Below are 15,382 nucleotides of genomic sequence, written 5' to 3' on the forward strand. Positions count from 1 at the left end.
CTAACATACTACATAAACACTTAAACTGGTCTAACATACACACACACACACACACGCGCACACACACACACACACACATACTTGTATTTGTGGTTTACGGGGACTCTCCATAGGCGTAATGGTTTTTATACTGTACAAACTGTATTTTCTATTGGCCTACACCAACCCTACCCCTAAACCTACCCCTCACAGGAAACTGCTGGCAATTTTTGAATTTCATAAAACACCGTTTTGTATGTTTGCCTTTTGTTTTACGGGGACACAGGAAGTGTCCTCATAAACCATGTTTACGTTGTAGTACCCATGTCATTATACACATTTGTGTCCTCATAAACCATATATACCTGTACACACAGACACACACACACATCGATTTGATTTATTTTTTATAAAAAATATGAAATTTATATAGTGTTTTACTCAATACAGATGCTTTCAAAGCACCTTCAGAGTAATAAACAGGAAAATAACAGTGTTAAAATTCATTAATCATGACATACTCTTAGATTGACTACAAAATTATACTGGTATTCAGGGAAAAGCATTAAGATGGTTTACATCCCACCTGTCTGACCATTTACATAGATAATTCCTTATTTACATAGATACTAAGTTAACGCCAGTAAAGTATGGAGTGCCACAAGGATCTGTTTTAGGCCCTCTGCTGTTCTCAGTATACTGTACATCCAGCCCCTTGAAAATATTATTAGAAAACAAGGGTTTAGTTACCATTGTTATGCTGATTATACTCAGCTATATATTTCAGCTATATTTTTCATATCATTCAATTTCTAAATGATCTAATTTAACAGAATGTTTTAAGGATATAAAAGATTGGATGACTAGTCATTTCTTCTATTAAATTCAGATATTACTTAAATAAAGTACACATTTAGAAGCTCAATTTAATAAAATTTAGATTAAATTCAAAGTAACACTTTATTTTGGTAGTCCACTTTAGACATTCTGCTAACTATAAGTAACTTTGGAACTACATGTCAGCTAGCAATCATTAGATTATTAGTAGACTATCTGCTTAATATCTGCTCACACTTTATTTTGATTGTCGACTTTAGACATTCTACTGTCTGTAAATAACTTTGCAAAATAAAGTGTAATCCAAATATTAACTGATACTTGTTATATACAGCTCAATAAGGCTAGTCTTAGAGTGAACTTCTAGCATGGCATTTCCAGTGTGGCTCTCAAACTCTTGGTTAACCTGCTTTCCAAGCCCAGCGGGAGAAGAGAAATAGAGCACATCTTCTACTCTAAATTTGGCATCCAGGTTGCAGGCAGAGCTGTGGTAAACCCTGCTTTGTGTTACGGAGAAGTTCTCCAGAAAAAGAAGCAGCTAGGCTGCATTTTCAACTTAATTATATGTCTAAATGTTATTGTGATCTCAACTAAAATAGACAAGAGTGATACAAAATGAACATCATGTCATGTTTTGTTCATCAGTTTGAGTTGAATGCATTGAAAAATGTCATTGCTGTTGCTTTACATATAACACAAAGATACTAGACAGCAATGTCAAAGGTTTTACTGACATTTTGCAAATTTTTGCTATAAAGATTTTACAGACAGAATGCACAAAAGTTTGTTCAGTGATCATTTGTAACAAGCTATTAACACTATTTTTGTCTTTACATATTACTTATTCAATGTAAAATTGTTCTAAATGTTGCAAAGCTTCCCCATCGCTCCACAACTGAACTCATTTGCAATCGTCTCAACAATCACAGCATCAGACAACCCTCAGCTTATCCTTGCTCCTCAAAAAAACTTCAAAGACCACAGAATTGTGGAGGGACAGCGCCAAGTCCATGTTAAGCTCTAAAATAATAAGGTCTTACCTTTGGGCTTTTTTCCAAAGTGAGGCAGAGGACCTGCCAAGGTGCTGTGTATTTCAACATACTTGCAACGGTTCCTTGATTCACTAGACTGCACAATAAAACAGCAATCAGTGCTCCAGCATTCCTTCATTAGATGTTTACTCCTCCTTGATTATGGCCCGAGACCTCCTCAAAGTTCATTTGGAAAAAAATAAATAAAAACGGAAGCCACGGCACAGGGAGTAACATGCCTCTCAACTGCCGATTTCAGCAGCGCCTATCCAAGCAAAGTCATCCCCGAGGGCTTTTCATCTGAAAATGAGCTTAGCATCAGAACCAATTATATGGCTCTCCTGTCTGATAGGTGAGAGCAGTCATTTTCGTCTCTCCATTTGCTCTTGAAGCTGTTGTATAAGTGCACTCGATAACTCTCTCAAAATGATGGACAATATAATGACAAAGAATAAAACGTCAATTATGCGAGTCAAAGTGCTCTTCATTCAGGAACTTTTGAACAGAACCACAGAAAGCCCCAGAGTCATTGATGTCATTCTTGACGCAGTTGATCCCTACAGCACTGCCTTACTGAACAGAGCAAAACTAGGTTAAATTAAGTCAATATGTAATCAATATTTAGCCTATTTTATAATGGATGTTCTGGGCTTTATTGCACAAAATTCATCAGTGCTCATCATTCCAAATGATATAATAATGATAATGATTAGGGATGTCCCAATCAGGTTTTTTGTGCCCCCGATCCGAGTCATTGAATCCGATCCGATACTTGTATATTTCTAGTGTTTTATGCAAAATTCAAGTGCGTTAAAGTTATTAAAATCAATCCAATGTATACAGAGATGTGCTGAGAGTAAAAGTATGTGTGTGTGTGTGTGTATACACATATGTGACCCTGGACCACAAAACCAGTCTTAAGTGTCAATTTATCAAAATATTTACAACATCTGAAAGAGCAGCTAGGCTGCATTTTCAACTTAATTATATGTCTAAATGTTATTGTGATCTCAACTAAAATAGACAAGAGTGATACAAAATGAACATCATGTCATGTTTTGTTCATCAGTTTGAGTTGAATGCATTGAAAAATGTCATTGCTGTTGCTTTACATATAACACAAAGATACTAGACAGCAATGTCAAAGGTTTTACTGACATTTTGCAAATTTTTGCTATAAAGATTTTACAGACAGAATGCACAAAAGTTTGTTCAGTGATCATTTGTAACAAGCTATTAACACTATTTTTGTCTTTACATATTACTTATTCAATGTAAAATTGTTCTAAATGTTGCAAAGCTTCCCCATCGCTCCACAACTGAACTCATTTGCAATCGTCTCAACAATCACAGCATCAGACAACCCTCAGCTTATCCTTGCTCCTCAAAAAAACTTCAAAGACCACAGAATTGTGGAGGGACAGCGCCAAGTCCATGTTAAGCTCTAAAATAATAAGGTCTTACCTTTGGGCTTTTTTCCAAAGTGAGGCAGAGGACCTGCCAAGGTGCTGTGTATTTCAACATACTTGCAACGGTTCCTTGATTCACTAGACTGCACAATAAAACAGCAATCAGTGCTCCAGCATTCCTTCATTAGATGTTTACTCCTCCTTGATTATGGCCCGAGACCTCCTCAAAGTTCATTTGGAAAAAAATAAATAAAAACGGAAGCCACGGCACAGGGAGTAACATGCCTCTCAACTGCCGATTTCAGCAGCGCCTATCCAAGCAAAGTCATCCCCGAGGGCTTTTCATCTGAAAATGAGCTTAGCATCAGAACCAATTATATGGCTCTCCTGTCTGATAGGTGAGAGCAGTCATTTTCGTCTCTCCATTTGCTCTTGAAGCTGTTGTATAAGTGCACTCGATAACTCTCTCAAAATGATGGACAATATAATGACAAAGAATAAAACGTCAATTATGCGAGTCAAAGTGCTCTTCATTCAGGAACTTTTGAACAGAACCACAGAAAGCCCCAGAGTCATTGATGTCATTCTTGACGCAGTTGATCCCTACAGCACTGCCTTACTGAACAGAGCAAAACTAGGTTAAATTAAGTCAATATGTAATCAATATTTAGCCTATTTTATAATGGATGTTCTGGGCTTTATTGCACAAAATTCATCAGTGCTCATCATTCCAAATGATATAATAATGATAATGATTAGGGATGTCCCAATCAGGTTTTTTGTGCCCCCGATCCGAGTCATTGAATCCGATCCGATACTTGTATATTTCTAGTGTTTTATGCAAAATTCAAGTGCGTTAAAGTTATTAAAATCAATCCAATGTATACAGAGATGTGCTGAGAGTAAAAGTATGTGTGTGTGTGTGTGTATACACATATGTGACCCTGGACCACAAAACCAGTCTTAAGTGTCAATTTATCAAAATATTTACAACATCTGAAAGCTGAATACATAGGCTTTCCATTGGTGTATGGTTTGTTAGGATAGGACAATATTTGGCCGAGATACAACTATTTGAATATCTGGAATCTGAGGGTGCAAAAAAAATCTAAATATTGAGAAAATCGCCTTTAAAGTTGTCCAAATTAAGTTCTTAGCAATGCATATTACTGATCAAAAATGAAGTTTTGATATATTTACGGTAGGAAATTTACAAAATATCTTCATGGAACATGATCTTTACTTAATATCCGAATTATTTTTGGCATAAAAGAAAAATCGATCATTTTGACCCATACAATGTATTTTTGGCTATTGCTACAAATATACCCCAGCGACTTAAGACTGCTTTTGTGCTCCAGGGTCACATATATGAAACACTCTCTCTATGTATATATTTGCACATACTGTATAAAGACATTGGTAGAATATGGGACTAATGATGTAAAATTCTTATATTTTATATGTACAAAAAGCAGAATAATTGCAACATAAAGGTAAAAAAGTGGAGATGTGGTTAGAAAGCATGAAGCTCAGAACGCCAGACTGTCAGTCAAATCTGAAGTCTGACGGCAGATAAAAGTAAACAATAAATTAATGAGAGATCGTTACAAAAGTGTGCATCAAATACACTGAACACGGAAGTTCAAATGTGTGTGATGCGCTAGAACAGACCTCACTGGTTCTTTTGGTTTTAATGGCGGCTGAACAGCACATTTGAGCATATTGTTTTCCTTTTAATGGCAGTTGGCAAATCTACTGGAAGGCGAATACTGCCACTTAATGTACGTCACCGTCATGACAGCTTATGTAAAATAAGGATCAGGCTGAGGAGAGCCGATACCGATCAGTTAAAAAAAATGCTTGATCGGCCCCGATCTTTGAGATCAGCTCGGGACATCCCTAATAATGATATGTAATGCCCACTTTTAACAATGCAATCAGTAGTGTGCAACAGTCAGAGTAAAAGTAAAAGTCTTATTTATTTTCCCTATAGGTAAAGACAGGCCTATATGCTTTTGTTGAAGCCATCAGCCCACATCAATAATTATTTTTAAAATAATAATGTTTAACAGTGAAATTCCTCGTGAAAACCGGCATTTACCATGATTCTACAGAGAAATCTCCATCAATCAGAGAATCAAGACAAACAAATTGCACCAGGAGAGTTCTTTAGTGCCTTAAAGTGCCCCTATTATGGATTTTTGAAAATGACCTTTCATGCAGTGTGTAACACAGCTCTAAGTGAATGAAAACATCCTGCAAAATTTTTAATCTGAAAGTGCACAGTGTATAAAGTTATTGCCTCTCAAAAGAAAGAGTCGACTCTGAATCATTGAAACAAGTCGTTTTTAAAATGAATCCCAAGCTGTTTCATGTTGACGTCAACATGAAACATTAGCATATTGCCCGCCCACTTGTTGGTCTTTTCGTGTTGGTCTGACTGAAAATGCAAATTTTTTAACGCTGTACACAAAGCAGCACTGCGCTCACAAACGCTGCTTTATCAGGCATTACACGCATGATGAAATGGAAATGAAATCGACCAATCGCCAATCGGACCAATCACGGCAGATTAACATCATGCAAAGGAGGGGTTTGGAAAAATTTATCCTTGAGCGAATCGTTTGGGAGACGATGAGCAAGTAAGGTAAAAATAAATGCATATTATAAGACAATGAAAGTATTTTTTGACCTTGCATGCATGTCAACCTGTTGTTGGGGACTCCCAAAACCAAAATATGAACCTTTCATTACCCATAATGGGGGCACTTTAACATTTTCATGAAGTTAATAACATAATCAATGCATCCTCTCTACACTCTCAAAATAACTAAATATTTGTATATATACTCCTATTTTCAATAAAAACATTTTTTGTAATGCATCATGGGATTGTAGTTCTTTCGGTCACTAAAGATATTTAGCTTTAGTTTTGTATCTTTGTGTTTTTATCAAATTTTCAAATATGTTTTTGCGTCAATTTGAAGTTTGCAATGTTGTGGTTCTCCTCGTAGCTGGCTGGTTTGGGTCATGGCTTTAACAGAGACTTTTTTAAAATCCCAGTGGGAAAATGAATGGGAAAAAAACTTCTGAAACCAAGGCCGCTGAAAAAGTGGGTGGGCACTAACACACTCTCTTCCCAACTGGATAAAACCAAGCTCCGCCCTACATATTTTGTCATTCCGAAGTCAAATGGGTTGCAAACAGAATTTTATTCCCAACCGCCTCTTCAATTGAACTGGTAAGAATTTTAACCATCCATTCAAGCCTCCACAAAATAATAGGCCTAAACATCTAATAATTTCTCTATTGCTAGTTCTTTGCAGTTTAATATATTGCACCCTGAAGTTCATAAACAGCCAATGTTGGGTTGCTGCCAACATGTTGGTCATTCTGAACTGTGGATTCTTGTAAGCGTGATCAGGAGGTGTTTTCTTAACAAATGAGCTCATTAATGCATCCGTGTAATGATGCACCGTGAAAGATCAGGACAGTTCATCCCTCTGGCGTATCTGTCTGGCAGCAGAGATCGTTCAGTATGTCTGTCGTGCACCAGTGGGCTCGTCCTTGCCAAATGCGACCCAGATTCACGCAGCGAAGCTGACACACTTTCTGTCTTTTTCCAAGAATCTAACTGCAAAAGTCCTTTCACTTTCATCTAATTATGGGCATCTCTCCCCAAGCTAGCTGGCTATCAACAGGAATGATTTCCCCTCAACATTCAACATTTCAGTCAACAGTTCCCTGTCATGCACACTTTTGGTTAAAAAAACATATACTGTGCAGTGCAGCTGCAGGAATTTTCCGTGTAATGATGCACCGTGAAAGATCAGGACAGTTCATTCCTCTGGCGTATCTGTCTGGCAGCAGAGATCGTTCAGTATGTCTGTCGTGCACCAGTGGGCTCGTCCTTGCCAAATGCGACCCAGATTCACGCAGCGAAGCTGACACACTTTCTGTCTTTTTCCAAGAATCTAACTGCAAAAGTCCTTTCACTTTCATCTAATTATGGGCATCTCTCCCCAAGCTAGCTGGCTATCAACAGGAATGATTTCCCCTCAACATTCAACATTTCAGTCAACAGTTCCCTGTCATGCACACTTTTGGTTAAAAAAACATATACTGTGCAGTGCAGCTGCAGGAATTTTCTCATTTTCCAGTTATTCCTCAGTCATTACTAAAACCAGCTGTCTTTTAACTCCATGACAAACGTTGACGGGAGGAAGCAGCTGATTTGTTTGTGCTTTCAGCACAATGTGAGAGGTCAAGCCAGACAGGAAAAACTCAAAACCATTCCAAGGACAAACCCTGAACAACTCAATCAAGGGCCAAAGGAAAAAGTGCCATATTTGTGCCATTACATTTAAAATGCTTTGGCTTGGAGAGAGCCTTGGAGTTAATGATAGCTCTTTGGCTTCTTTCAGAGAAGAGGATTTGGATAATGTTGTTCTTTACCCAGATGTTTGCTGGCCAGGTTTTCCAGGTCATTTGTGGTTTCCTTTAATTAATATTTCCCTTATTGCTTATGTTGCTGAGTGAGCACAATATCACAACATGAGCTCATAGCAAACAATCATACACTTCTCATAATAGAGTAAAACTTTTAATGCACTAATTGGATGGAGTTAGAATTATTAACAGGAGACGTTTGTCAGGTCATTTGATGATTCAGACAGGATTGTAGTTATTGTGTCTATGCCTGGTTGTGGGCATTACTGAAGGTCATGTGCTCAGGTTTTCTTTCTTGGAGATTTTCTCCAAGAGAAAATAAAGTGATAAATAAAAAGGAGACTTAGGAATTGGAATGAAAAGCCTGTAGAAAAGCATTTGTAGATGCTCTGTCAGTCTGGAAGACATACAAGCAAAAAGTGAAGCTTATCAGCTCCCCAGGCTTATGTAAAGCTCTGGAAATAGCATATTTTGCTTTTAAGTGGTAATATTTTAAGTATACAGTTCATATCTCCAGGCCACTGAAACTAAACTGAAACTTTTACGTAATCCAGTTTTGCTGTTAATGTAGCCTGTGCATTAATGACTATCTGAAAGTATGTGTAATCTAATCTTTGCTGATTTATCTACAAGAAAAGTTATTCAACATTTACAAAGACAGTGTAATGTTTTCTATGACTCTGTTCTGAAACCTAGTGAACTGCCTATGTAGGCACCATTTTACTCTCTACACTCCCTGTGCCTTCTGACTGCTTCAAATGGTTTCTTTTGATCTTTTATTTTTTATTTTTTGGGGCAGATTTTATTCAGTATTGCAGGTGTGCTTCAAGGATAAGGCAAACCCAGAATGCATTGAGGCAGACTCAGGCACAAAATCCAACCAAGATGGCTGAAAAAAAAGAAAAGAAATATAATTAACTAAAGTGTCAAAGGTGTTGGGAAAAGAAATCTAATTAAAAACTGAATTGCATTTGGTAACACTTTAGTTTAGGGATCAATTTTTTACTATTAACTAGATGCTTATTAGCATGTCTATTACTAGCACATTGGCTGTTTTAGTACTTTTATGGCACATATTAATGTCTTATTCTACATGACCATATTTTAGATCCTACCTAAACTTAACAACAAACTTACAACTATTAATACGCAGCAAATTAGGAGTTTGTTGAGGTCATAGTTAGGGTGGCCATATGTGCCATTTATACAGGACACGTCCTGGCCAGGATTTTTATATTGCACTAAAACATCCAAAGTAGTTTGACCAATAACATGCAGGTATTGTACATAATCGACCAATCGTGGTGCGTGAGAAGGTGAGATCTACAGAGAATGATCCACTAATCTGTCACACAATCATTGTATGACACCAAAGTACCACGAGAGCGATTCGAAAGCATAAGAAGCCCTCTGCTCTGCTCTCTATTAGCTCCCGTGAATGTCATACAATCATCGATCTGCACAGTGCAAACAGCCAAAGCCTGGATATTTTAGGCAATATAGAAGCCCTGGCAAGGACGCGTCCCATAAAAATGGCCCGTATGGTCACCCTAGTCATAGTTAATAGCTAGTTAATAGTGAGAACTGGTCCCCAAACTAAAGTCTGACCTCGAATTTTAGTGTGTACTATTATTATGCTTATTCTAGTATCAGGGTGTTAGCTTAGCAACATGCTAACACCACCTCTATTGAAATAAGTTGTGAGGAGCACGAGGAACACTATTTGACACAATGTTGCTGCCTGTGTCACTCACTAATAAGGTGTCATTTCAGCAAGGATGTTGCCTTAGAAGGCAGCTGCCTGTGTAGACAGTCTAGAGCCAAAGGAGCTATCTAGGTTTTATGAATCAGAATTTCATTTCTGTTATTCAAAGGCCTTTGCACTAAACTATTACCTTGAAGTACCCCCTGGGATTATAAGGTCATATTTTAATAATTTAAAAACATATTTGCTTGTTCACTGTTCTCTGATCAGTGAATTAATGGTCACATGACATGCAGGTAAACACATTTTTAGTGTTTTATTTTGATTGTTTTTTATTTTGAAATATTTATTTTGATTTTACAGTTTTATTACTGAATTATTTGATCATTTAATCACTGTTTTTTTTAATTATGTATTATTTAACTTTCATATTTTATTATTTAATAAATTTATTGTTACAATTTAATTATTAGCTTTTTAAGTAACTCACAACCCTCCTGCAGTTCTGTAATTAGTCTTATCTACTAAAACATCAGTTTCCTGCAGTACAGTTTCTAAATATAAAACAAAACAAAAACAACAACAAAAAAGTGCATCTCAAAAGAATCGAAAGTCTGTGCCATTCTAACTGGCTACAGATGTGCATTAAAAGTGTTCCTTTATATGAATATTTAAAAATAAAAACAATCCACCTACCAAAAAAGCAGAAAATATCATCCAAAATGAAACCATGCCGGCAGTATTTCTTGTCGATCTGTTGATTTAACTGGGAAACACACTAAGATGGACTCTACGCTGGCAACAGTCATGGCAACATGGGTCTCGCTCGCTCGCTCTCTTTATAAACAGGCAGCTCAACAAAAGGCTGAATGCTGGGGAGACATGAAAAGAAAGACTCTGTGCATGAGATTCTAAAGACGCAACCCGGCTCAGAATCGCAGCATTTGCATCCGCTTATAGACATCACACACACCGCTGCAATTAAACTTAAAGGGATAGTTCACCCAAAAATGAAAATTTGATGTTTATCTGCTTACCCCCAGGGCATCCAAGATGTAGGTGACTTTGTTTCTTCAGTAGAACACAAACGAAGATTTTTAACTCAAATCGTTGCAGTCTGTCAGTCTTATAATGGAAGTGAAAGTCACCTACATCTTGGATGCCCTGGGGGTAAGCAGATACACATCAAATTTTCATTTTTGGGTGAACTATCCCTTTAATACTGTTAATGTGTAAAGCCTATATAAAACAGCTATGTTATGAGGCATTTATAGATGCAATACAAACAGAAACCACACATATTTTCCACTATGCACACTGGAATCAGCTTCACTGAGAAGTGCAAACTGAGGGCCGTATGAGGAGGAAGGTTTCTAGTTAGTGCACATTCAGGGCCTTTGGCCTGTTTTATGTGCTGTGGTCAGCATGGTGCACTCCTAGCACAACAAACCCCCTTTAAAATCAACACAAAATGCTGTTCGCAATCTGTTTTACTTTCAAAATCCAATGCATGGTCAAGTGAAAGCACATTCGGTTAGAAAAAATGTAGGGCGGAACTTGATTGGCTCAGGAAAAGTGGGCGTTGACTTCCAAAAATGGAGCCAGTTGTTTAAGAGGCACTCCGAGTTATTACATTGTGACCTAAAATTAAGTCAAACAAAGACAAAAAATGCCATGCAGAGAGTCGAATCGAGTCCAAACAAACGGATTCACTAAAATGAACAGATATTTCAATGCCACATACTTTGTTTGTTAGCCGTTAGATGCTTGTCATGGAACATTGACAGAAGGCTTAATTTTGATGCTAACTAATGGAGATTAGCTTCTTTTGCCACAGTGCACTGCACCTCTCCCCTTTCACTCATTATCTGTTGCTATGGTTTTGATCAGAGCCCTAATAACAGCTGATGATGAGTTTCGCTCTGATCTGGACGGCAGGTGTGAATGAAAGAGCCCCGATGAGAGACGCGGTGAATGTCCAGCATGATTTCAATCAGAGCACACGCTCAGGTTCTTTCACTCATCTGTTTGCACAGGTGTATGCATGTAAACACATGCAATCAACAATATACACACTGGTGTGAAATTCGCTCTTTTCCAAAACCGAGTTAAGCTGCATGCTGTCAGTGGATTACACCGAGAGCTGCATATTCTAATTCTGCTCTCTTACTCACTGGAAGACAACCGCTGGGAGTCAGACATCTTCAACTTTAAACTCAATTCTACATCTGAAACAGGGATAGGCCAGCAAATAAGTGACTGATTGGGAATCCCACAAATAATTGATTTGGAAGAACTGATTTGTGTATCATTCAAAAGCCACACTAGAGATTCTAAAACAGCATCGCATCAATCCTTCACAGAAAACTCAAATCCGTAATGCTTGCATTATAAAAAAGCAACCAAGAAAAAATGATAAAGCAACTGAAAAATTCTAGCAAAGATGGTGGACAAAGCAGGAGAAATGTTAGCTAATATTTAAGCCAATACTATAATATTTAAGCCAATAATAAATATTAATAAAATCTAAACAGACAACATATTTGTCTAATTTTGTATGCACTATGCTTATTAGAGTATTGCATTGAGTAGTCCTGTTTGTATGAATAATTGTGCACAAAGTTAACATGCATTATAATATCTGAAGGTTTGTTTGTCATGCATTTTAATGCATTATACTTGGTGTAAAAATAAATAGATAAGTATTATAATGTATTACAGCTGTGTTTACAATTATTCATGAGATCATACAATGCATTATAAAGTGCATTACTAAGTATAATTAATGCAATAAAACTACTTTTTATAATGCATTATATATAAAGGCTTTAAGTGTGACCATTAATATTGGCAGGCAACACTTTGTTTGATAGTTTGCTAATTAATGCAAATATATTTGTAAATTAAGTGTCTAAACTCTTCGGATTCTCTGTAAGCATTCATCCTCATCGGCAAACTGTGAAATATTGACTTTATGGAATTACCATCTTCAACACTGTATCCTAAATGAATGCGACCCTTACCTGTAATGCCATTAAAGTCCCAGTGTGACGGCCTTAGACACGACCTGGTTAAAACAGTCGCACATATAGATTAATCCCGTTTGCGTGAGCGTCATCCTCGCCTATTGACTTCTGAATGTAACTCTTAACTGTGACCCGGCTTTCATCAGCGTCAGCGGCCAGTGACAGCATGGCAAACTCAATTAGCTGCTGTCTGCCCCAGGCTGCCTTCAACACACCGAACGCCAGCGGTCTCTCATGCAGATGCAAAGGCAGAGCTGTGAGAAATAAATAGTGTCACTGGTTCTTGTGTGAGCGTAACGTGCGACAGACAGATAATCACTGCATCTCACAATCCTATTTCCATCTTCTGATTACCCTGCTTTATTTAGACGGTGTGAATAAGTCCCGGGCCTTCATTACCTCCACTGCCAATCTATTCTTCATTTGGAATCAATATTCAACACTGCAGATATTTTGTCTTTTAATGATGTTTTATTTAAGAAATACTGAGCCATTGTTCACCTAAAAGTGAAAATTCTGTCATCGTTTACCTGTCTTCATTCAATTCCAAATCAATATGACTGTCTTTCTACCATGTAAACACAAAAGGTGTTGCAGTTGCAATAAATCCCTTACAAAAAACTCTTGTTTGTCATAAAAAATTGGCTGTTGGAAAATGGCGCATAGATTGCATGAACTACTTTGTATGATATGCTATACTGCATGGTGACTAGATGGGAGGGGACGTTCCAACACGGATACAAAAAGCGAAGTCAGAAGCTATTTCCAGGTTCTCTGCATCACTCCGGTCACACCTACAACAATCCAGAACTGTAGTTTCTCATCTTCTTGGAATCTGGTCACATGGTAGTTTGGTATGCAACGCTAAATTCCTCACTAATCAATAACAATTCCACGAATCAATCAACAGCCTACAGGAATGTTACGGGTGCAACTAAATAAAAAAGATGAATTCCTGGTTATATGTCTATAGATTTTTCTGTGTGTACAGTACATAAAGTTATGGGTTTTACCAGCTTTATGACCATGACAGACGTTAAAATATTGGATATAAATTTATACACACAAGATTAGCAATCAATTTTATGAAGCCCATCTCTAAATATGTTAACACATACAGTATAATGTTTATGCCTTATTGCCATAATTTTAAGAACAGTGTGGATTTTCATCACAGACTGGTCCATTGATCACAGACTTCCACTGTAGGGCATTACTGTACAGTGTCTTTTTGACTTTATATATACATATATGTCATATAAAGACTGATTATTTTCTACCGTTTTCTGTATTCTATAGTTGGCTGAATTCAACAAATGATCACAAAGACCTTTAGTTTAGTAATGTTTAACATTTATATTATGTGTTTTCTCGCTTCTCAGCAGAATAAAGTCTGGTAACATTTCAGTATAGGGACCAAATCTCACTATTAACTAGAAGATGCTTATTAACATGCCTATTATTAACATATTGGCTGTTTATTACATATAAAGCACATATTCTGCATGAGCATATTCTACATCCCTAATCCTGCCCAATACCTGAATTTAACAACTATTAATAAGCAGCAAATTAGGAGTTTATTGAGACAAAAGTCGTAGTTAATGGTTTGTTAATAGCGAGAATTGGACTTTCAGATAGTGAAGATGTAAATTTGCAAATATTATTTTAGTTTCAGACATATATGTGTGAATCTTAGAAAGTGCCACATGCCCAGCTCACATTTCAGCCATATGACTTGTTTTGTAATTCACATAATTGTAATGCAATTACTGTAATGAATTATTAGCCATTACAAATTAAAGGCAAATACTACCACAATGTGTGCATAGTTAAACGATATTGCTATTTTCCCCCCTGTTATTATAATGAGAAGGAGATTTTTTTGCATTACAGTAATGAGAATCTCTGAATACATTTAACTTTGAAGCTTAATTGTCATGACAGTTACATGTTAATGGTCCAAATTTGTAGGACTCTGGGTAAAAGCTACATACACAATGTAATTCAGGTCCATATGAATACAACAGGGACAACAAAGTGGAATATACCCCATGGGTTCAACTGTCCTGGTTTCTAACCACGGAGTAAATGATACCCCTCGGCTCACATCTATCCAGCAACGCTTCCATTACACAGCAGCGAAATCGCCAAGCCACTAGCATGCTTTCTACTTCCCATTAAGATATAATGTCAGAACATAACACCACTTCACCTGTTGATGATTATGTGCAGATAGCTGTATTCCTGTATCATTTACAAGCAACAGGATATGGATGGATAATTCGTAGTAAACACTGTTGTTAATGGTAGTTGTGTAATCTACGGCCAAACCCCGAGGGAGGCGTTCTGTAGAGTCTGGGTAATGATGACATCTTTGAGTTTTGTTTTGATCCTCTATGTATGGTCACAAAAACAATACGGTTTCATGGAATCACGGTGGTTTGAAGAGAGCTGAGGATGGATATTGTGCTAACACAATTTCACAATTTCAAAGAACTAGTTTTTCCTGGATTCTTTGCTCTTGGACTCAAATCCAGTGTTAATTTTGACAGCAAATTTTGATTTAGTGTTAGTCATAGTCTTTTGACTAAATTGCCATTTAGTTTTAGTCATATTATAGTCATCTGAATTGTTTTTAGTTTTAGTCGACTAAATCTACAGTAAATTTAGTCGGCTAAAATCTAATGGGTTTAGTTACAGTGCATTTATTAAGCATTTCTCAAAAATTTCCAAACTCATTATATAGGTTTGATATTAAGGTTTTATCATGATTTAACTGCAGTGACGCACAACATGCCTTTAAGTTAAAATTAAATAAAACCACTTCTCATAAAGAACAAGAACATGGTCTTCTTTTGAAATATGAAATAGGCTACCAATGGTTATATAGGCTAGTTATGCATTCTTTATAGCAACTTGTTTACCACATTCTTCATTCTT

General features: G+C 36.9%; 1 protein-coding gene across 4 annotated transcripts in view; it reads right to left on the minus strand.

The window, feature by feature from the left end:
• Positions 1–15,382, minus strand: part of LOC107715893 (paralemmin-2-like) — a 105,295-nt gene that overhangs the window by 34,933 nt on the left and 54,980 nt on the right. Inside the window, exon 1 of one of the 4 annotated variants that reach the window (XM_016522146.1) lies at positions 12,437–12,482. The exons of 2 other annotated variants lie outside the window; for them this stretch is intronic. In XM_016522146.1, coding sequence (XP_016377632.1) covers positions 12,437–12,448 — 12 coding nt within the window. In that variant the 5' untranslated portion in view covers positions 12,449–12,482. Of the gene's footprint in view, positions 1–1,856; positions 2,031–12,436; positions 12,483–15,382 lie in introns of those variants that run through there. One more of the 4 variants, XM_016522144.1, reaches the window with a different exon arrangement.

The sequence above is a fragment of the Sinocyclocheilus rhinocerous genome, unplaced genomic scaffold (assembly GCF_001515625.1).
Source record: "Sinocyclocheilus rhinocerous isolate Xijiao unplaced genomic scaffold, SAMN03320098_v1.1 scaffold178, whole genome shotgun sequence".
Classification (NCBI taxonomy): domain Eukaryota; kingdom Metazoa; phylum Chordata; class Actinopteri; order Cypriniformes; family Cyprinidae; genus Sinocyclocheilus; species Sinocyclocheilus rhinocerous.